Here is a 27,123-nt window from a genome sequence, read left to right on the forward strand (position 1 = left end):
AAAGGACTTGGTATGGATGGGAAGGACCACTTTAAAAAAAAATGTAATTGCCGGGCGATGCCGTCACTTCTTTTTACATTCATCTGTCAGCGGGGAATCCCGCTGACAGCCGAAACATTAAAGAATGTGTTTGGCAGCTGTGCGGTATCTTACCGCATACTCAGGTGCAGTAAAACACTGCTTAGTGAGTTGTCCCCTCTGTTCGAAGTTCATGGCCAAACTTTCATTAGGTTTGAATGTTTTACCGTGAACAGAACAGGGGGGTGTTTGGCCCACCACTACTTATAAACTATTATATAACTGCATTTAAATGTGTTTGTGGACATCTGGCCATCACAGCTCTCATTATATGGGGTATAGTGTGCAGACACTCCTCCATATTCTTGACTTGAGGCATTTCCAGTGAAGGGCCCCATTAATGCTACAACATACTAAGACATTTTAGACAATTGTGTGCTTGAAACTGGGGGAGTAATTGACAAGTTAGTTCTTCATCATGTATTCACACTTGGTAGTCAGGCCCGTTTATTCTTTGATTTATTTTTCTAGGACAGGAGAGGGTTATAGTGGTGATTGATGATCTGGGGGACAGCAGTGATCAGATGAAGTCCCGGATAGAAAAGGAACAGCCCAGTATTTTTAGATTGGCCAAGGATCTATTTTTGTTCAGTAAAGAAGAGAAGGCATCAGAATATGTGAGATGTCTCCCAACCTTTCAGAAGAAGATGAGGAAATTACATGCCATGATGTCCAATGAAGACCTGGGTGAGATAATTATGTCAATGAAGTCACACTGTGACATCATTCTGAGAGCATTTGTTGTTAAAAAATGTTGAAACACATGGAAGATTTATTGTGATTCAAAGTGCAAAATCTATACATTGCCTTAATCACCTGATAACCAAGAGAAGCAACCAATCAGACGTCATCTTTAATTGTTCTGACTGCTCTAAACAGGCTAACTCTGAAATGTGATTGCTGTATCTTACTGCTTTCCACCAAATACCACTGACTTTCACACTCACTTATATATCAAAAAGTTGTGGCTGATATTCTTTCATTAAGAAGTATATTTTTGGTGTTCAAATAAAAATAATATTCAATTCACAATAATTACAAAACCTGTCAGGGATCGGTGTCCCTGCCGCGATGTGCCGGGTGGCGCATGCGCAGGACACCGATGCATCCTAACCAGCGGGACCTGGGTGATCGCGATGGCCGCGCATACGCACTCGCGATCGCGGACACGCGCCTGGCACCAATGACAGCACAGGGCGGGCTATTTAAACAGGACAGGAGGTATGTCAAATTGCCGTTTGGTCTTTTGTGCTCTGTTCCTGATACCTGATCCTGTGTTACTCCGTTGCTGACCTCTGCATTGTACCTGACCCTGATTGTATCCTGCTTAACCCTTGGCTTGCCTGACCATCCTTCTGCCTGACCCTCTGTACCACACTGTCCGCTAGTTACTGAACCCGGCTTGTGACCCCGACCATTCTCTGCCTTCTCCTCCGGTACCTCGCTGCCCGCACGTTGCTGACCTGGCCTGCCCGACTACGCTTCCAGCCACCCAGACGATACATCCATCCCGCAGGGATCGTTCCTGGTTACCAGGTCTGCCAGCCTCTTCACCTCAGACTCCTTACCCTGCACTCCTCTGACGGTGCTCTCTACCATTGTCGGACATACTCAGGGGTCGCGACCTGGTCTCAGTCTGCTCCAAGTCCATCCCCACCATCAGGGGCCCTGGTGAATAAGCAGATTGGGACTTAGACCCCACGCCCTGAGGAAATCCGTGCTGTGGACAAATAGAGATGCCGCCAGGCGGATCGTGACAAAACCAGTGATCATCCAAGAAAACCCACACACTGATGACGTCACACTGGCTTGTGGTAGTCCCCACCTGTAGCCAGTCCCTTTGATGCGTTTCACCCCTATTGGACCTAAAGCTGTAATCCAGTTTGGTGGAATAAACATCAGCGGAGTAACAACATCAGTGTGTGGGCTTTTTTTGGCTGATCGCTGTGGATGTAGAGCGCAGACAGTCTCTTAGGCCAGGTTCACATATGTGCGGCTGTTCGGGCCGCGATTTGCATGGGCACGAGAGCCCATTCATTTGAATGGACTCCAGTGTCCCAGGACATGCAAGGAAGAAGTCCCTGCACGTCTTCGGAAATCACAACCCGTACAGGTACCGAGGTTCCCAGTACAGTTGTGATTTCTAGTGCAGGCATCGTGCCATTAGCATTAATGCCACGTTCCCATGGGTCCCACATTCCTCTGTATGGGTGGTGCGGCAGCAGGTATTTGTGCGGGTCCCATAGTGGCACCACCTGCACAGATGTGAACCAAGCCTTAAAGACAAGCACCTGATCAGAAAGGCGAGCTATGGATTTGAAGGGCACAGGTATTGCAGATCTTATACTGTACTAATAACAATCATTAGAAATGGTAAAACTAATACACTTAGTTCATATTTCAATGATTGAGATCTTTGCCAGATATTAGAAGTCAGCAAGTTCTAGACTATATACTAGAACCAGCTATGATCCACTGTTGTCAACATCAGGAAACCTTTTCTGAGAAATGCCATATAGTCACCTCAGGAGTACCTATAGTCATGGAGTGGCTGAAAAAGAGATTGGTGGAGTTTGGCAATACCAAGATGTAACAAAGGGATGAAAAAAAAGTTAGAAACACATATAGGCTGTTATTTTGGAACCCTCACTGGGCTCCTATGCCAAGTTTAGCAACCTGGTATACCAGGGAACATCTTCCAGCTCTGCTATCACAGTCCCGCTTAGAATGACACTTCGCGTCTGGGCACAAGCTAGGGCCCACTATTTCTCTCCTGGTGTTCATTCCCCCCCCATACTCCGCTGTGGGGTAAGCCAACAATCCCACACTTGCTTTCCATACTGGACCCAGTCACCTTGGAGCCCCTCAACCTGCCTGGATGAGAATGCTGAGTGACACAAAGTCCTTTTAACACCATGGAAGGGCACAGAACTGTCACACTATGGGTTTGATTTGCTAAAGGCAAATAAACTGTGCTCTTTGCAAAGTGCAATTGCTCCAGAGCTTTGTTAATGAGGTCAAGCTTCCCTTTGCCAAGAATAAGCATGCAAAGAAAATAAAACAAACACATTTTTGCTTGCACATGATTGGATGATGGAAGTCAGCAGATCTTCTGCTCATTTACTAAGCTCTGGAGCAACTGCAGCTGCAGATTGAAATTGCACTTTGCAAAGTGCACAGTCTAATTGTCTTTAGTAAATTAAACCCATAGTGTGAAAGGGCTGTGCCCTTCCATGGTATTACAAGGGTTTTGTGTCACTCAGCATTTTCATCCAGGTAGGTTGAGGGGCTCCAAGGTGCTTCTTTCATTCAGAGGAAACTGTTTCATTTTCTTCAGTAGTTAGTAAAACCTGGTTTGGGACCTGGATGTCTCCAACTTGCAAGCCAACCTCAATGCTCTGTGCAATTGGGCAATTATGAAGTAAATTAGGTTTAATGTTGATAAATGTAAGGTTCTGAACTTGGGGGCTAAGAATATGCATGCACCATACATACTAGGGGAAGGGGGGTACAACTGGGGGGGGTCATTTGTGGAGAGGATCTGGGGGGGTCAATGGTGGAGAAGGATCTGGGAATTCTGGTAGATCACAAGCTTAATAATGGAAAGCTGCGGTTTCTAAAGCGAGAAAAATCCTCTTTTGTGTTAAAAGAGATATAGATTCCAGAGAGAGATGTTAGGTGTTGTTACCCCCCCCCCCCCCACACACACACACACACACACAAATCAGTAGTAATATGGAATATGCAGTTCAGATTTTGCCACCAATTCACAAAAAGAACATTGGGGAACTGGAGAAAGAACAGAGAAGGGCAACCAAACTGATAAGAGGCATGGAGGAGATCAGCTATGAGGAAAGATTGGAGGAACTGAATTTATTCTCTATTGAGAAGAGGAGATTAAGGAGGGATATGATCTCCATGTATAATACATAAGGGGGGATATGACCTCCATGTATAATACATAAGGGGGATATGATCTCCATGTATAATACATAAGGGGGGATATGACCTCCATGTATAATACATAAGGGGGATATGATCTCCATGTATAATACATAAGGGGGGATATGATCTCCATGTATAATACATAAGGGGGGATATGATCTCCATGTATAATACATAAGGAGGGGATATGATCTCCATGTATAATACATAAGGGGGGGATATGATCTTCATGTATAATACATAAGGGGGATATGATCTCCATGTATAATACATAAGGGGGATATGATCTCCATGTATAATACATAAGGGGGATATGATCTCCATGTATAATACATAAGGTGGGGGTATGATCTCCATGTATAATACATAAGGGGGGATATGATCTCCATGTATAATACATAAGGGGGATATGATCTCCATGTATAATACATAAGGGGGATATGATCTCCATGTATAATACATAAGGGGGGATATGATCTCCATGTATAACACATAAGGGGGGATATGATCACCATGTATAATACATAAGGGGGGATATGATCACCATGTATAATACATAAGGGGGGATATGATCTCCATGTATAATACATAAGGGGGGGGGGGGGGTATGATCTCCATGTATAATACATAAGGGGGATATGATCACCATGTATAATACATAAGGGGGGATATGATCTCCATGTATAATACATAAGGGGGGATATGATCTCCATGTATAATACATAAGGGGGGATATGATCTCCATGTATAATACATAAGGGGGATATGATCACCATGTATAATACATAAGGGGGGATATGATCTCCATGTATAATACATAAGGGGGATATGATCTCCATGTATAATACATAAGGGGGATATGATCTCCATGTATAATACATAAGGGGGATATGATCTCCATGTATAATACATAAGGGGGGATATGATCTCCATGTATAACACATAAGGGGGATATGATCACCATGTATAATACATAAGGGGGATATGATCTCCATGTATAATACATAAGGGGGATATGATCACCATGTATAATACATAAGGGGGGATATGATCTCCATGTATAATACATAAGGGGGGGGATATGATCTCCATGTATAATACATAAGGGGGGATATGATCTCCATGTATTATATATAAGGGGGATATGATCTCCATGTATAATACATAAGGGGGATATGATCTCCATGTATAATACATAAGGGGGATATGATCTCCATGTATAATACATAAGGGGGGATATGATCTCCATGTATAATACATAAGGGGGGGGATATGATCTCCATGTATAATACATAAGAGGGGGATATGATCTCCATGTATAATACATAAGGGGGATATGATCTCCATGTATAATACATAAGGGGGGGATATGATCTCCATGTATAATACATAAGGGGGGATATGATCTCCATGTATAATACATAAGGGGGGATATGATCTCCATATATAATACATAAGGGGGATATGATCTCCATGTATATTACATAAAGGGAATATGATCTCCATGTATAATACATAAGGGGGGATATGATCACCATGTATAATACATAAGGGGGGATATGATCTCCATGTATAATACATAAGGAGGGATATGATCTCCATGTATAATACATAAGGGGGGATATGATCACCATGTATAATACATAAGGGGGGATATGATCTCCATGTATAATACATAAGGGGGATATGATCTCCATGTATAATACATAAGGGGGGATATGATCTCCATGTATAATACATAAGGGGGGATATGATCACCATGTATAATACATAAGGGGGGGTATGATCTCCATGTATAATACATAAGGGGGGATATGATCTCCATGTATAATACATAAGGGGGGATATGATCTCCATGTATAATACATAAGGGGGGGATATGATCTCCATGTATAATACATAAGGAGGATATGATCTCCATGTATAATACATAAGGGGGGGATATGATCTCCATGTATAATACATAAGGGGGGATATGATCTCCATGTATAATACATAAGGGGGATATGATCTCCATGTATAATACATAAGGGGGGGATATGATCTCCATGTATAATACATAAGGGGGATATGATCACCATGTATAATACATAAGGGGGGATATGATCTCCATGTATAATACATAAGGGGGGATATGATCTCCATGTATAATACATAAGGGGGATATGATCTCCATGTATATTACATAAGGGGGATATGATCTCCATGTATAATACATAAGGGGGGATATGATCTCCATGTATAATACATAAGGGGGATATGATCTCCATGTATAATACATAAGGGGGATATGATCTCCATGTATAATACATAAGGGGGATATGATCTCCATGTATAATACATAAGGGGGGATATGATCTCCATGTATAACACATAAGGGGGGATATGATCACCATGTATAATACATAAGGGGGATATGATCTCCATGTATAATACATAAGGGGGATATGATCACCATGTATAATACATAAGGGGGGATATGATCTCCATGTATAATACATAAGGGGGGGATATGATCTCCATGTATAATACATAAGGGGGGATATGATCTCCATGTATTATACATAAGGGGGATATGATCTCCATGTATAATACATAAGGGGGATATGATCTCCATGTATAATACATAAGGGGGATATGATCTCCATGTATAATACATAAGGGGGGATATGATCTCCATGTATAATACATAAGGGGGGGATATGATCTCCATGTATAATACATAAGGGGGGGATATGATCTCCATGTATAATACATAAGGGGGATATGATCTCCATGTATAATACATAAGGGGGAGATATGATCTCCATGTATAATACATAAGGGGGGATATGATCTCCATGTATAATACATAAGGGGGGATATGATCTCCATGTATAATACATAAGGGGGATATGATCTCCATGTATATTACATAAGGGGGATATGATCTCCATGTATAATACATAAGGGGGGAAAGGGGGATATGATCTCCATGTATAATACATAAGGGGGGGATATGATCTCCATGTATAATACATAAGGGGGATATGATCACCATGTATAATACATAAGGGGGGATATGATCTCCATGTATAATACATAAGGGGGGATATGATCTCCATGTATAATACATAAGGGGGGATATGATCTCCATGTATAATACATAAGGGGGATATGATCTCCATGTATATTACATAAGGGGGATATGATCTCCATGTATAATACATAAGGGGGGATATGATCTCCATGTATAATACATAAGGGGGGATATGATCTCCATGTATAATACATAAGGGGGATATGATCTCCATGTATAATACATAAGGGGGGGATATGATCTCCATGTATAATACATAAGGGGGGATATGATCTCCATGTATAATACATAAGGGGGGGATATGATCTCCATGTATAATACATAAGGGGGATATGATCTCCATGTATAATACATAAGGAGGGATATGATCTCCATGTATAATACATAAGGGGGGATATGATCTCCATGTATAATACATAAGGGGGGATATGATCTCCATGTATAATACATAAGGGGGGGGGGTATGATCTCCATGTATGATACATAGGGGGATATGATCACCATGTATAATACATAAGGGGGGATATGATCTCCATGTATAATACATAAGGGGGGATATGATCTCCATGTATAATACATAAGGGGGATATGATCTCCATGTATAATACATAAGGGGGATATGATCTCCATGTATAATACATAAGGGGGGGATATGATCTCCATGTATAATACATAAGGGGGGATATGATCTCCATGTATAATACATAAGGGGGGGATATGATCTCCATGTATAATACATAAGGGGGATATGATCTCCATGTATAATACATAAGGAGGGATATGATCTACATGTATAATACATAAGGGGGGATATGATCTCCATGTATAATACATAAGGGGGGATATGATCTCCATGTAAAATACATAAGGGGGGGTATGATCTCCATGTATAATACATAAGGGGGATATGATCTCCATGTATAATACATAAGGGGGGATATGATCTCCATGTATAATACATAAGGGGGATATGATCTCCATGTATAATACATAAGGGGGATATGATCTCCATGTATAATACATAAGGGGGATATGATCTCCATGTATAATACATAAGGGGGGATATGATCTCCATGTATAACACATAAGGGGGGATATGATCACCATGTATAATACATAAGGGGGATATGATCTCCATGTATAATACATAAGGGGGGATATGATCACCATGTATAATACATAAGGGGGGATATGATCTCCATGTATAATACATAAGGGGGGGATATGATCTCCATGTATAATACATAAGGGGGGATATGATCTCCATGTATAATACATAAGGGGGGATATGATCTCCATGTATAATACATAAGGGGGATATGATCTCCATGTATAATACATAAGGGGGATATGATCTCCATGTATAATACATAAGGGGGATATGATCTCCATGTATAATACATAAGGGGGGGATATGATCTCCATGTATAATACATAAGGGGGGGATATGATCTCCATGTATAATACATAAGGGGGGGATATGATCTCCATGTATAATACATAAGGGGGGATATGATCTCCATGTATAATACATAAGGGGGGATATGATCTCCATGTATAATACATAAGGGGGGATATGATCTCCATGTATAATACATAAGGGGGATATGATCTCCATGTATAATACATAAGGGGGGATATGATCTCCATGTATAATACATAAGGGGGGATATGATCTCCATGTATAATACATAAGGGGGGATATGATCTCCATGTATAATACATAAGGGGGGATATGATCACCATGTATAATACATAAGGGGGGATATGATCTCCATGTATAATACATAAGTGGGATATGATCTCCATGTATAATACATAAGGGGGGGATATGATCTCCATGTATAATACATAAGGGGGATATGATCACCATGTATAATACATAAGGGGGGATATGATCTCCATGTATAATACATAAGGGGGGATATGATCTCCATGTATAATACATAAGGGGGATATGATCTCCATGTATATTACATAAGGGGGATATGATCTCCATGTATAATACATAAGGGGGGATATGATCTCCATGTATAATACATAAGGGGGGATATGATCTCCATGTATAATACATAAGGGGGATATGATCTCCATGTATAATACAAAAGGGGGGGATATGATCTCCATGTATAATACATAAGGGGGGATATGATCTCCATGTATAATACATAAGGGGGGGATATGATCTCCATGTATAATACATAAGGGGGATATGATCTCCATGTATAATACATAAGGAGGGATATGATCTCCATGTATAATACATAAGGGGGGATATGATCTCCATGTATAATACATAAGGGGGGATATGATCTCCATGTATAATACATAAGGGGGATATGATCTCCATGTATAATACATAAGGGGGATATGATCTCCATGTATAATACATAAGGGGGCTATGATCACCATGTATAATACATAAGGGGGGTGATATGATCTCCATGTATAATACATAAAGGGGGTGATATGATCTCCATGTATAATACATAAGGGGGGTGATATGATCTCCATGTATAATACATAAGGGGGGTGATATGATCTCCATGTATAATATATAAGGGGGGGATATGATCTCCATGTATAATACATAAGGGGGATATGATCTCCATGTATAATACATAAGGGGGGATATGATCTCCATGTATAATATATAAGGGGGGATATGATCTCCATGTATATTACATAAGGGGGATATGATCTCCATGTATAATACATAAGGGGGGATATGATCTCCATGTATAATACATAAGGGGGGATATGATCTCCATGTATAATACATAAGGGGGGATATGATCTCCATGTATAATACATAAGGGGGATATGATCTCCATGTATAATACATAAGGGGGATATGATCTCCATGTATAATACATAAGGGGGATATGATCTCCATGTATAATACATAAGGTGGGGGTATGATCTCCATGTATAATACATAAGGGGGGATATGATCTCCATGTATAATACATAAGGGGGATATGATCTCCATGTATAATACATAAGGGGGATATGATCTCCATGTATAATACATAAGGGGGATATGATCTCCATGTATAATACATAAGGGGGGATATGATCTCCATGTATAATACATAAGGGGGAATATGATCTCCATGTATAATACATAAGGGGGGATATGATCTCCATGTATAATACATAAGGGGGGATATGATCTCCATGTATAATACATAAGGAGGATATGATCTCCATGTATAATACATAAGGGGGGATATGATCTCCATGTATAATACATAAGGGGGGATATGATCTCCATGTATAATACATAAGGGGGATATGATCTCCATGTATAATACATAAGGGGGGGATATGATCTCCATGTATAATACATAAGGGGGATATGATCACCATGTATAATACATAAGGGGGGATATGATCTCCATGTATAATACATAAGGGGGGATATGATCTCCATGTATAATACATAAGGGGGATATGATCTCCATGTATAATACATAAGGGGGGATATGATCTCCATGTATAATACATAAGGGGGATATGATCTCCATGTATATTACATAAGGGGGATATGATCTCCATGTATAATACATAAGGGGGGATATGATCTCCATGTATAATACATAAGGGGGGATATGATCTCCATGTATAATACATAAGGGGGATATGATCTCCATGTATAATACATAAGGGGGGGATATGATCTCCATGTATAATACATAAGGGGGGATATGATCTCCATGTATAATACATAAGGGGGGGATATGATCACCATGTATAATACATAAGGGGGGGGGGTATGATCTCCATGTATGATACATAAGGGGGATATGATCACCATGTATAATACATAAGGGGGGATATGATCTCCATGTATAATACATAAGGGGGGATATGATCTCCATGTTTAATACATAAGGGGGATATGATCTCCATGTATAATACATAAGGGGGATATGATCTCCATGTATAATACATAAGGGGGCTATGATCACCATGTATAATACATAAGGGGGGTGATATGATCTCCATGTATAATACATAAAGGGGGTGATATGATCTCCATGTATAATACATAAGGGGGGTGATATGATCTCCATGTATAATACATAAGGGGGGTGATATGATCTCCATGTATAATATATAAGGGGGGGATATGATCTCCATGTATAATACATAAGGGGGATATGATCTCCATGTATAATACATAAGGGGGGATATGATCTCCATGTATAATATATAAGGGGGGATATGATCTCCATGTATAATACATAAGGGGGGATATGATCTCCATGTATAATACATAAGGGGGATATGATATCCATGTATAATACATAAGGGGGGATATGATCTCCATGTATAATACATAAGGGGGGGATATGATCTCCATGTATAATACATAAGGGTGGATATGATCTCCATGTATAATACATAAGGGGGATATGATCTCCATGTATAATACATAAGGGGGATATGATCTCCATGTATAATACATAAGGGGGATATGATCTCCATGTATAATACATAAGGGGGATATGATCTCCATGTATAATACATAAGGGGGATATGATCTCCATGTATAATACATAAGGTGGGGGTATGATCTCCATGTATAATACATAAGGGGGGATATGATCTCCATGTATAATACATAAGGGGGATATGATCTCCATGTATAATACATAAGGGGGATATGATCTCCATGTATAATACATAAGGGGGATATGATCTCCATGTATAATACATAAGGGGGATATGATCTCCATGTATAATACATAAGGGGGGATATGATCTCCATGTATAATACATAAGGGGGAATATGATCTCCATGTATAATACATAAGGGGGGATATGATCTCCATGTATAATACATAAGGAGGATATGATCTCCATGTATAATACATAAGGGGGGATATGATCTCCATGTATAATACATAAGGGGGGATATGATCTCCATGTATAATACATAAGGGGGATATGATCTCCATGTATAATACATAAGGGGGGGATATGATCTCCATGTATAATACATAAGGGGGATATGATCACCATGTATAATACATAAGGGGGGATATGATCTCCATGTATAATACATAAGGGGGGATATGATCTCCATGTATAATACATAAGGGGGGATATGATCTACATGTATAATACATAAGGGGGATATGATCTCCATGTATATTACATAAGGGGGATATGATCTCCATGTATAATACATAAGGGGGGATATGATCTCCATGTATAATACATAAGGGGGGATATGATCTCCATGTATAATACATAAGGGGGATATGATCTCCATGTATAATACATAAGGGGGGGATATGATCTCCATGTATAATACATAAGGGGGGATATGATCTCCATGTATAATACATAAGGGGGGGATATGATCTCCATGTATAATACATAAGGGGGATATGATCTCCATGTATAATACATAAGGAGGGATATGATCTCCATGTATAATACATAAGGGGGGATATGATCTCCATGTATAATACATAAGGGGGGATATGATCTCCATGTATAATACATAAGGGGGGGGGTATGATCTCCATGTATAATACATAAGGGGGATATGATCACCATGTATAATACATAAGGGGGGATATGATCTCCATGTATAATACATAAAGGGGGATATGATCTCCATGTATAATACATAAGGGGGATATGATCTCCATGTATAATACATAAGGGGGATATGATCTCCATGTATAATACATAAGGGGGATATGATCTCCATGTATAATACATAAGGGGGATATGATCTCCATGTATAATACATAAGGGGGGATATGATCTCCATGTATAACACATAAGGGGGGATATGATCACCATGTATAATACATAAGGGGGATATGATCTCCATGTATAATACATAAGGGGGATATGATCTCCATGTATAATACATAAGGGGGGATATGATCTCCATGTATAATACATAAGGGGGGGATATGATCTCCATGTATAATACATAAGGGGGGATATGATCTCCATGTATAATACATTAGGGGGATATGATCTCCATGTATAATACATAAGGGGGGGATATGATCTCCATGTATAATACATAAGGGGGGGGTATGATCTCCATGTATAATACATAAGGGGGATATGATCTCCATGTATAATACATAAGGGGGGGATATGATCTCCATGTATAATACATAAGGGGGGATATGATCTCCATGTATAATACATAAGGGGGGATATGATCTCCATGTATAATACATAAGGGGGGATATGATCTCCATGTATAATACATAAGGGGGATATGATCTCCATGTATATTACATAAGGGGGATATGATCTCCATGTATAATACATAAGGGGGGATATGATCACCATGTATAATACATAAGGGGGGATATGATCTCCATGTATAATACATAAGGAGGGATATGATCTCCATGTATAATACATAAGGGGGGATATGATCACCATGTATAATACATAAGGGGGGATATGATCTCCATGTATAATAAATAAGGGGGGATATGATCTCCATGTATAATACATAAGGGGGGATATGATCACCATGTATAATACATAAGGGGGGGATATGATCTCCATGTATAATACATAAGGAGGATATGATCTCCATGTATAATACATAAGGGGGGATATGATCTCCATGTATAATACATAAGGGGGGATATGATCTCCATGTATAATACATAAGGAGGATATGATCTCCATGTATAATACATAAGGGGGGGATATGATCTCCATGTATAATACATAAGGGGGATATGATCACCATGTATAATACATAAGGGGGGATAAGATCTCCATGTATAATACATAAGGGGGGATATGATCTCCATGTATAATACATAAGGGGGGATATGATCTCCATGTATAATACATAAGGGGGGATATGATCTCCATGTATAATACATAAGTGGGATATAATCTCCATGTATATTACATAAGGGGGATATGATCTCCATGTATAATACATAAGGGGGGATATGATCTCCATGTATAATACATAAGGGGGGATATGATCTCCATGTATAATACATAAGGGGGATATGATCTCCATGTATAATACATAAGGGGGGGATATGATCTCCATGTATAATACATAAGGAGGGATATGATCTCCATGTATAATACATAAGGGGGGATATGATCTCCATGTATAATACATAAGGGGGATATGATCTCCATGTATAATACATAAGGGGGGGGTATGATCTCCATGTATAATACATAAGGGGGATATGATCACCATGTATAATACATAAGGGGGGATATGATCTCCATGTATAATACATAAGGGGGGATATGATCTCCATGTATAATACATAAGGGGGGATATGATCTCCATGTATAATACATAAGGGGGATATGATCTCCATGTATAATACATAAGGGGGGATATGATCTCCATGTATAATACATAAGGGGGGATATGATCTCCATGTATAATACATAAGGGGGGATATGATCTCCATGTATAATACATAAGGGGGGGGGGTATGATCTCCATGTATAATACATAATGGGGATATGATCACCATGTATAATACATAAGGGGGGATATGATCTCCATGTATAATACATAAGGGGGGATATGATCTCCATGTATAATACATAAGGGGGGGATATGATCTCCATGTATAATACATAAGGGGGATATGATCTCCATGTATAATACATAAGGGGGATATGATCTCCATGTATAATACATAAGGGGGATATGATCTCCATGTATAATACATAAGGGGGATATGATCTCCATGTATAATACATAAGGGGGATATGATCTCCATGTATAATACATAAGGTGGGGGTATGATCTCCATGTATAATACATAAGGGGGGATATGATCTCCATGTATAATACATAAGGGGGATATGATCTCCATGTATAATACATAAGGGGGATATGATCTCCATGTATAATACATAAGGGGGATATGATCTCCATGTATAATACATAAGGGGGATATGATCTCCATGTATAATACATAAGGGGGGATATGATCTCCATGTATAACACATAAGGGGGGATATGATCACCATGTATAATACATAAGGGGGATATGATCTCCATGTATAATACATAAGGGGGATATGATCACCATGTATAATACATAAGGGGGGATATGATCTCCATGTATAATACATAAGGGGGGGATATGATCTCCATGTATAATACATAAGGGGGGATATGATCTCCATGTATAATACATAAGGGGGATATGATCTCCATGTATAATACATAAGGGGGATATGATCTCCATGTATAATACATAAGGGGGGGATATGATCTCCATGTATAATACATAAGGGGGGGATATGATCTCCATGTATAATACATAAGGGGGATATGATCTCCATGTATAATACATAAGGGGGGGGGGATATGATCTCCATGTATAATACATAAGGGGGGATATGATCTCCATGTATAATACATAAGGGGGGATATGATCTCCATGTATAATACATAAGGGGGGATATGATCTCCATGTATAATACATAAGGGGGATATGATCTCCATGTATATTACATAAGGGGGATATGATCTCCATGTATAATACATAAGGGGGGATATGATCACCATGTATAATACATAAGGGGGGATATGATCTCCATGTATAATACATAAGGAGGGATATGATCTCCATGTATAATACATAAGGGGGAATATGATCACCATGTATAATACATAAAGGGGGATATGATCTCCATGTATAATACATAAGGGGGATATGATCTCCATGTATAATACATAAGGGGGGATATGATCTCCATGTATAATACATAAGGGGGGATATGATCACCATGTATAATACATAAGGGGGGATATGATCTCCATGTATAATACATAAGGGGGGATATGATCTCCATGTATAATACATAAGGGGGGATATGATCTCCATGTATAATACATAAGGGGGGATATGATCTCCATGTATAATACATAAGGGGGATATGATCTCCATGTATATTACATAAGGGGGATATGATCTCCATGTATAATACATAAGGGGGGATATGATCTCCATGTATAATACATAAGGGGGGATATGATCTCCATGTATAATACATAAGGGGGATATGATCTCCATGTATAATACATAAGGGGGGGATATGATCTCCATGTATAATACATAAGGGGGGATATGATCTCCATGTATAATACATAAGGGGGGATATGATCTCCATGTATAATACATAAGGGGGATATGATCTCCATGTATAATACATAAGGGGGGGATATGATCTCCATGTAAAATACATAAGGGGGGATATGATCTCCATGTATAATACATAAGGGGGGGATATGATCTCCATGTATAATACATAAGGGGGATATGATCTCCATGTATAATACATAAGGAGGGATATGATTTCCATGTATAATACATAAGGAGGGATATGATCTCCATGTATAATACATAAGGGGGGATATGATCTCCATGTATAATACATAAGGGGGGGGGGTATGATCTCCATGTATAATACATAAGGGGGATATGATCACCATGTATAATACATAAGGGGGATATGATCTCCATGTATAATACATAAGGGGGGATATGATCTCCATGTATAATACATAAGGGGGGATATGATCTCCATGTATAATACATAAGGGGGATATGATCTCCATGTATAATACATAAGGGGGATATGATCTCCATGTATAATACATAAGGGGGATATGATCTCCATGTATAATACATAAGGGGGGATATGATCTCCATGTATAACACATAAGGGGGGATATGATCACCATGTATAATACATAAGGGGGATATGATCTCCATGTATAATACATAAGGGGGATATGATCTCCATGTATAATACATAAGGGGGGATATGATCTCCATGTATAATACATAAGGGGGGGATATGATCTCCATGTATAATACATAAGGGGGGATATGATCTCCATGTATAATACATAAGGGGGGGGTATGATCTCCATGTATAATACATAAGTGGGATATGATCTCCATGTATAATACATAAGGGGGGATATGATCTCCATGTATAATACATAAGGGGGGATATGATCTCCATGTATAATACATAAGGGGGGATATGATCTCCATGTATAATACATAAGGGGGGATATGATCTCCATGTATAATACATAAGGGGGATATGATCTCCATGTATATTACATAAGGGGGATATGATCTCCATGTATAATACATAAGGGGGGATATGATCACCATGTATAATACATAAGGGGGGATATGATCTCCATGTATAATACATAAGGAGGGATATGATCTCCATGTATAATACATAAGGGGGGATATGATCACCATGTATAATACATAAGGGGGGATATGATCTCCATGTATAATACATAAGGGGGATATGATCTCCATGTATAATACATAAGGGGGGATATGATCACCATGTATAATACATAAGGGGGGATATGATCTCCATGTATAATACATAAGGAGGATATGATCTCCATGTATAATACATAAGGGGGGATATGATCTCCATGTATAATACATAAGGGGGATATGATCTCCATGTATAATACATAAGGGGGGGATATGATCTCCATGTATAATACATAAGGGGGATATGATCTCCATGTATAATACATAAGGGGGGGATATGATCTCCATGTATAATACATAAGGGGGATATGATCACCATGTATAATACATAAGGGGGGATATGATCTCCATGTATAATACATAAGGGGGGATATGATCTCCATGTATAATACATAAGGGGGGATATGATCTCCATGTATAATACATAAGGGGGATATGATCTCCATGTATAATACATAAGGGGGATATAATCTCCATGTATATTACATAAGGGGGATATGATCTCCATGTATAATACATAAGGGGGGATATGATTTCCATGTATAATACATAAGGGGGGATATGATCTCCATGTATAATACATAAGGGGGATATGATCTCCATGTATAATACATAAGGGGGGGATATGATCTCCATGTATAATACATAAGGGGGGATATGATCTCCATGTATAATACATAAGGGGGGGATATGATCTCCATGTATAATACATAAGGGGGATATGATCTCCATGTATAATACATAAGGAGGGATATGATCTCCATGTATAATACATAAGGGGGGATATGATCTCCATGTATAATACATAAGGGGGGATATGATCTCCATGTATAATACATAAGGGGGGGTATGATCTCCATGTATAATACATAAGGGGGATATGATCACCATGTATAATACATAAAAGGGGATATGATCTCCATGTATAATACATAAGGGGGGATATGATCTCCATGTATAATACATAAGGGGGGGATATGATCTCCATGTATAATACATAAGGGGGATATGATCTCCATGTATAATACATAAGGGGGGATATGATCTCCATGTATAATACATAAGGGGGGATATGATCTCCATGTATAATACATAAGGGGGGATATGATCTCCATGTATAATACATAAGGGGGGGGGTATGATCTCCATGTATAATACATAATGGGGATATGATCACCATGTATAATACATAAGGGGGGATATGATCTCCATGTATAATACATAAGGGGGGATATGATCTCCATGTATAATACATAAGGGGGGGATATGATCTCCATGTATAATACATAAGGGGGATATGATCTCCATGTATAATACATAAGGGGGGATATGATCTCCATGTATAATACATAAGGGGGATATAATCTCCATGTATATTACATAAGGGGGATATGATCTCCATGTATAATACATAAGGGGGGATATGATTTCCATGTAAAATACATAAGGGGGGATATGATCTCCATGTATAATACATAAGGGGGATATGATCTCCATGTATAATACATAAGGGGGGGATATGATCTCCATGTATAATACATAAGGGGGGATATGATCTCCATGTATAATACATAAGGGGGGATATGATCTCCATGTATAATACATAAGGGGGATATGATCTCCATGTATAATACATAAGGAGGGATATGATCTCCATGTATAATACATAAGGGGGGATATGATCTCCATGTATAATACATAAGGGGGGATATGATCTCCATGTATAATACATAAGGGGGGGGTATGATCTCCATGTATAATACATAAGGGTGATATGATCACCATGTATAATACATAAAAGGGGATATGATCTCCATGTATAATACATAAGGGAGGATATGATCTCCATATATAATACATAAGGGGGGGATATGATCTCCATGTATAATACATAAGGGGGGATATGATCTCCATGTATAATACATAAGGGGGGATATGATCTCCATGTATAATACATAAGGGGGGATATGATCTCCATGTATAATACATAAGGGGGATATGATCTCCATGTATATTACATAAGGGGGATATGATCTCCATGTATAATACATAAGGGGGATATGATCTCCATGTATAATACATAAGGGGGGATATGATCTCCATGTATAATACATAAGGGGGATATGATCTCCATGTATAATACATAAGGGGGATATGATCTCCATGTATAATACATAAGGGGGATATGATCTCCATGTATAATACATAAGGGGGATATGATCTCCATGTATAATACATAAGGGGGATATGATCTCCATGTATAATACATAAGGGGGATATGATCTCCATGTATAATACATAAGGGGGGGATATGATCTCCATGTATAATACATAAGGGGGGATATGATCTCCATGTTTAATACATAAGGGGGGATATGATCTCCATGTATAATACATAAGGGGGGATATGATCTCCATGTATAATACATAAGGGGGGATATGATCACCATGTATAATACATAAGGGGGGATATGATCTCCATGTATAATACATAAGGGGGATATGATCTCCATGTATAATACATAAGGGGGGATATGATCACCATGTATAATACATAAGGGGGGGATATGATCTCCATGTATAATATATAAGGGGGGATATGATCTCCATGTATAATACATAAGGGGGGATATGATCTCCATGTATAATACATAAGGGGGGATATGATCTCCATGTATAATACATAAGGGGGGATATGATCTCCATGTATAATACATAAGGGGGGATATGATCTCCATGTATAATACATAAGGGGGGGATATGATCTCCATGTATAATACATAAGGGGGATATGATCACCATGTATAATACATAAGGGGGGATATGATCTCCATGTATAATACATAAGGGGGGATATGATCTCCATGTATAATACATAAGGGGGGGATATGATCTCCATGTATAATACATAAGGGGGGGGGGGATATGATCTCCATGTATAATACATAAGGAGGGGATATGATCTCCATGTACAATACATAAGGGGGGGATATGATCTCCATGTATAATACATAAGGGGGATATGATCTCCATGTATAATACATAAGGGGGATATGATCTCCATGTATAATACATAAGGGGGGATATGATCTCCATGTATAATACATAAGGGGGGATATGATCTCCATGTATAATACATAAGGGGGGATATGATCTCCATGTATAATACATAAGGGGGATATGATCAACATGTATAATACATAAGGGGGATATGATCTCCATGTATAATACATAAGGGGGGATATGATCTGCATGTATAATACATAAGGGGGGGATATGATCTCCATGTATAATACATAAGGGGGGGATATGATCTCCATGTATAATACATAAGGGGGGGATATGATCTCCATGTATAATACATAAGGGGGGGGGATATGATCTCCATGTATAATACATAAGGGGGGATATGATCTCCATGTATAATACATAAGGGGGGATATGATCTCCATGTACAATACATAAGGGGGGATATGATCTCCATGTATAATACATAAGGGGGATATGATCTCCATGTATAATACATAAGGGGGATATGATCTCCATGTATAATACATAAGGGGGATATGAACTCCATGTATAATACATAAGGGGGGATATGATCACCATGTATAATACATAAGGGGGGATATGATCTCCATGTATAATACATAAGGGGGGATATGATCTCCATGTATAATACATAAGGGGGGGATATGATCACCATGTATAATACATAAGGGGGGGTATGATCACCATGTATAATACATAAGGGGGGATATGATCTCCATGTATAATACATAAGGGGGGGATATGATCTCCATGTATAATACATAAGGGGGATATGATCACCATGTATAATACATAAGGGGGGGATATGATCTCCATGTATAATACATAAGGGGGATATGATCTCCATGTATAATACATAAGGGGGATATGATCTCCATGTATAATACATAAGGGGGGATATGATCTCCATGTATAATACATAAGGGGGATATGATCTCCATGTATAATACATAAGGGGGATATGATCTCCATGTATAATACATAAGGGGGGATATGATCTCCATGTATAATACATAAGAGGGGATATGATCTCCATGTATAATACATAAGGGGGGATATGATCTCCATGTATAATACATAAGGGGGGATATGATCTCCATGTATAATACATAAGGGGGGGGATATGATCTCCATGTATAAATACATCAGTGGTTCATATAGTGAACTCGGTGTAGTCATTCCCCCTGAGGTCATCACAGAGGACAAGGGGGCACTCTTTTCATCTGGAGGAAAAGAAACATAATCTACAAACACAGAAAGGTTTCTTCACAGTGAGAGCTGTGAGAATGTGGAATAGACTCCCTCCAGAGTTGGTTGTGGCCAGCTCAGAGGATTGCTGTAGGAAAGTCCTGGATTCTTTCTTGGATACACAGAATATAACTGGATATAACATTTATAGGGAAAGTTGATCCAGGGAATATCCGATTGCCTCTCGGGGATCAGGAAGGAATTGTTTCCCCTGCAGGAGCAAATTGGATCGTGCTTTGCTGGGTTTTTTTTGCCTTCCTCTGGATCAACTCTATGTGTAGGATTAGAACTTTTTTTTTTTTTTTTTTTTTTTTTTTTATGGTTGATCTGGATGGACTTTTGTCTTTTTTCGGCCAGACTAACTATGTAACCCCTGTGTGCAGGTTTCTACATTTATAAATTAAAATATTCCCTTTATCTCCAGTTATGAACTAATTTATGTTCTCTTCATGTAATTATAGAATTGTATGACAGCAGAAAGGAAAAAGGAGGAGATACGGAAATAAATCTGGGGCAGAATGTACAAAATCAATCAAGAGATGGGAATTCTGCTGCAAAACCAGCTGGAAGAATCCACAAAACATACGGTTTGTCTTTTTCTCATAGAGGGATCTTTACAGAGAATTTTGTATGTGGACGACACTTACCTAAAATTCTACAAAATAAAAAGAATACATAAATAAGTGAATAAAATGCTGCATCTGTCCCCTATTTGGCTCTAAAGGTTAATACTCAGCGATCACATGACCGCTGATTTCTCACAGCCGTTCTGAGCCAAGTCACCGATCTCTGCTCTGCCCCCCCCCCCCCCCCCCGTTCATTGGAGTGCTGAGTTATGGAGGGGGAGGGAGCTCAGGCTCTCAGCATTTCACCCCCCCCCCTTCCCCCCCATGCACTCACTGGAGCACTAGGCTGTGCAGAGGAGGGAGAAGCTGGTTCAGGCTTTCAGCAGTTTACCGTCCCCCCCCCATGCTCCCTGGAGCACTAGGCTGTGCAGAGGAGGGAGAAGCTGGTTCAGGCTTTCAGCAGTTTACCGTCCCCCCCCCATGCTCCCTGGAGCACTAGGCTGTGCAGAGGAGGGAGAAGCTGGTTCAGGCTTGCAGCAGTTTACTGTCCCCCCCCCCCCATGCTCCCTGGAGCACTAGGCTGTGCAGAGGAGGGAGAAGCTGGTTCAGGCTTTCAGCAGTTTACCGTCCCCCCCCCCCATGCTCCCTGGAGCACTAGGCTGTGCAGAGGAGGGAGAAGCTGGTTCAGGCTTGCAGCAGTTTACCGCCCCCCCCCCCCCATGCTCCCTGGAGCACTAGGCTGTGCAGAGGAGGGAGGAGCTGGTTCAGGCTTTCAGCAGTTTACCGTCCCCCCCCCCTCATGCTCCCTGGAGCACTAGGCTGTGCAGAGGAGGGAGAAGCTGGTTCAGGCTTTCAGCAGTTTACCGTCCCCCCCCCATGCTCCCTGGAGCACTAGGCTGTGCAGGGGAGGGAGGAGCTGGTTCAGGCTTTCAGCAGTTTACCGTCCCCCCCCCATGCTCCCTGGAGCACTAGGCTGTGCAGGGGAGGGAGGAGCTTGCTCAAGTTTTTAGCGCTTTACTGAGAGGCTGTGCCATGTGCCACTCTAGACTCTGGGGTGGATCTTGACTTTGAAATTGGGATCTTTCCCTAGCCTGGACTGGCTGAGTGACGTCAGCAGACATCAGACTTCAGTCTACCTGTCAGCTGAAAACGTATCACAGGAGTGCAGAGTTAACTGCACTCCTGTGATCCTTAGAAGTACAGCCAAAAGAGCTTTGGCTGTACTTCTCCTTTAAAAATTGCATTTATGTGGACTTGGCTGCGATAGATCCCCATTTCTGACACTTTTATTAGGAAATGCCTCCAATCTTCAGCTGGAAACAGATTATTACACGGGCTCTCACATAACACACACACAGCTTTCTCTGGCTGTTAAAACATTAAGGACATCAAGTACCTCCTGCGCTCAGAAACCCGGATCAGGCAAATCTGGACACATCTTCATCGGCATGATAGATCCATCAAATATGGGCAGTGCTTATTTGTTTTGCTTCTATAGGGTTATTACAAACATTGCTCAAACGGTGTCTTCCAGATTTATGTCTACTGCAATCAGATGAAGACATTGGTTTTATATATACTGGAATATCCCAAAAAGGTGGTCAATGCATATACAGCATACAAAAACTATACTAAGTTACAAAAGATACCCCAGGGGCCGGAAGAAGTCTAGATAATACTACAATTTGAATTTCAGACCTTTACATGCATAAAAAAGGAACAATTTATTGAAGTGATTATTCAAGTATCAAAAAGAAGTTTTGTTTACTTCATTTCGGGCAAAACTTTTTTTTTTCAATTCCCTTGCTCATGACTGAGTATTGAAAGTGAAAATAACTTCACCTTTTTCACTATAATCCCTTTTTGATCTGAATGTTTTGAAATGGTTGTAAACCCTGACATATTCCCAGTGAAGTGACTGGCCTTAGGTCATACACAGGGATGAAACAAATCATCCTACATACGTTGTACCTGTTTATCTGTATTCTCTTCTATGCATCTGTTCAAAGTGCTGAATTTATAACGTTTGTCTGAGAGTTGGGAAAATAGGGGGTGGGGTGCTGACGTTACACTCTGCAGAGCTCAGTGAGGAGAGCTCTGAGAACTGATTGCAGGGAAAGGACACATCCCCTTTCACATAGCTCACAGGAATAGATGTAAGGCTGCCAATCTCCTGGAGATCCCTCCCCATCACCATTTTTGTCTTGGTGTCAGGAAAACTTATCAGAAGAGATTCATGATGATAGCAGCGGAACAAAATAGCAGACAAAAGTGACACTTTGTGCTCTTAAATTAAACAAGTACACAAGTTCTGTCTCTCCAATCTAAGCATTGATAGTGTGATCTCTGTAACTTACAGTTGTGATGAGATAGCGATAACTTCAACCTCAGTTGGATACCACAGTCAGTGACTCAATCGATAAGACATTTTGTAGATCTTGTGAAGTTTTTTCCATAAACTGAGAGAATCTTACAACAATGAACATCGGATAGGTCAAAAGATCATACTGTTTTCTGCTCCATGCTATGAGGCATGCTGAAATGCTTTACTGGGAAAAGGGGTGGGGTATCTATACAGCATTAACTAAACCAAAGGAAAGGGAGGGGCAGAGACAAGATATAGAAATACTTAAAGGCATATGACAGTCAATATGACAGTCATGTGAAACATGACACTACCCGTCAAAATCTTTGATTTCTATTATAACAAACTTTAGTCCAATATAAATAATGAAGATTCTTTCCAGGAACATCTGCAAAACAAGAGGGAAGGGAAGAACAAAGGAAAACAATGCAAACATTTAGCATAATACTTGCAGATGTTGGTCTCGAAAGTCCAGGCTGAGACATGGAAATCCGTATTCAGAGGGAAGGCAGCAACATGCACATTCCTTCTTACCTCCCTTTAATTCAGGTTGATGACTTGTCTTCCTCTTTGGGCAAAAGAAGTACTAGTTCCTTTATAGGCCTGGAGTAAAGGTGTGCAGAACCTTCTTTCATGGAAGATATAGCCAAGATGTGTCCAGAAATGCAGTAGTAGGTATTGCACGACTGCCGCAGTCAGCAGGGTTGAGGCTTGTGGGAACATAGTGTCATTGTTCAGGCGTAGAGAACTTTCTTATGTGTTCCACTCTGTTGCCGACATACATGTCTTGTGCGATTGTGTGTATATCCTAGCACTATTTTGCTGTCTGTATAAAAGTCAAAGGAGTCTATTTCAACATCTGTTTCAAGTTCTATAAGCTCATCAATTTCCACAGCTAACACAGCTGCACAAAGTTCAAGCCTAAGCCACCGCAGCAATGGCTTCATTGGAAGCATCGGAGAAGACATGAGTCTCTCTGCTGGTGGCATTTTTTTAAGGATGCTTAGGTGTAAGAGCATGGTATCTGGAGTTGTTCTAATGCTTTTAGAGACTGTTTCCAGGATTCCCACCTTTGTTGTTTCTCCTTGGGTAAGGGGGTATCCCAGTCTGACCTTTCAGAAGTAAGTTGTCTCAGCAGTATCTTACCCTAAATGGTGAGAGGTGTAATGAAACCTAACGGATCATAAATGCTGTTCACTGTAGACAATACTGCTCGCTTTGTGAAGGGCTTGTCACAGGCTGATTCTTGAAATGTGAATGTGTCTTTTTTAACATTCCAAAGCAATCCAAGACTGCGCTGTGTAACAGAAAGGTCAGATCCTAGTTGGAATCTCTTCACGCTGACAGCATGGTCATCAGAAGGAAAGGCTATCATGACCTTGTCACTGTTAGAGATGATTTAGTGAAGTCTGAGGTTTGCAGTGGCAAGCATGTTCTGGGTTCTAGTAAGAAGGTCAATAGCTTCTTCATTGGGCAGAGATTTGAGTCCATCGTCTACATAGAAATTACTTTCAACGAACTGTCTTGCATCAGATCCAAACTCTTTCTCACCCTCTTGAGCTGTTTTCCTCAGTCCATAAATTGCTACTGCAAGAAAAGGACTGTTACCGAAAACATGTTCCTTCATTCGATAGTCTATGACTTCATCATTGACATCATTATTGCGGTACCATCGGAACCTGAGGAAGTTTCTGCAGTCTTCACGGACGATGAAACAATGGAACATCTGCTGAATGTCAGCCATAACAACAATTGGCTCTTGTCTGAAGTGAAGTAAAACTCCTATGAGATTGTTGTTCGGATTAGGCCCAGTGAGAAGATTGTCATTGAGGGAGACGTCTTCATGACGAGCACTGGAGTCAAAGACCACCCTAATCTGATCAGGCTTGTGAGGATGGTAGACACCAAAGCATGGTAGATACCAACGTTCTTCTCTTCCATAAGAGGAGGTGCAGCCTCAGCATGATCTCTCTCTCAAACACCTTCTGCATAAAGTCCACAAAGTGCATTTTCATCTCAGGCTTCTGGTTCAAACTGCGATTTAAAGAAACAAACCAAGACTCTGCATGTACTCTGTTGTTTGGTAGTCTCTTTCTTGGGGTACGAAATGGTAGAGGTGCTACCCAACTGTTGGAATCACCTTGGTAGAACTCTTTACTCATGGTTTTCAAGAATTCTTTGTCTTCTATGCCAACTCATTGTCTTTAGTGGTTACCTCGAACACTGTGTTGCCGATGTTGTCATCCCAGAGATTAAGACCTGTCCTATTATCTTGTATGATGTGCCATTGTGCACCTTTTTCAAATAGTCTTTCTTTCACAATATATTTATGTGGTCATTGTGCCGAACAAGTTGTTCGTCCATTTGGCAGAACATGTGTTTTAAAGAAAGAGACTGAATAGGACCTCCTGTCCTTTTCTAGGTAGACATTGCCTATGATGACCCATCCTAGATCCAGACGCTGAGCATATGGTG

General features: G+C 39.7%; 1 protein-coding gene across 3 annotated transcripts in view; it reads left to right on the forward strand.

Moving 5' to 3' along the window:
* Positions 1-27,123, forward strand: part of LOC149433078 (uncharacterized) — a 144,510-nt gene that overhangs the window by 87,066 nt on the left and 30,321 nt on the right. For all 3 annotated transcript variants that reach the window (XM_089664680.1, XM_089664681.1, XM_089664682.1), the window contains exons 5-6: positions 550-765; positions 22,179-22,304. In XM_089664680.1, the coding sequence (XP_089520806.1) occupies positions 550-765; positions 22,179-22,304 (342 nt within the window). The remainder of the gene's footprint in view (positions 1-549; positions 766-22,178; positions 22,305-27,123) is intronic.

This window comes from Staurois parvus, unplaced genomic scaffold (assembly GCF_062004578.1).
Source record: "Staurois parvus isolate SC_StPar_1 unplaced genomic scaffold, SC_StPar_1.0 ptg001987l, whole genome shotgun sequence".
Lineage (NCBI taxonomy): Eukaryota > Metazoa > Chordata > Amphibia > Anura > Ranidae > Staurois > Staurois parvus.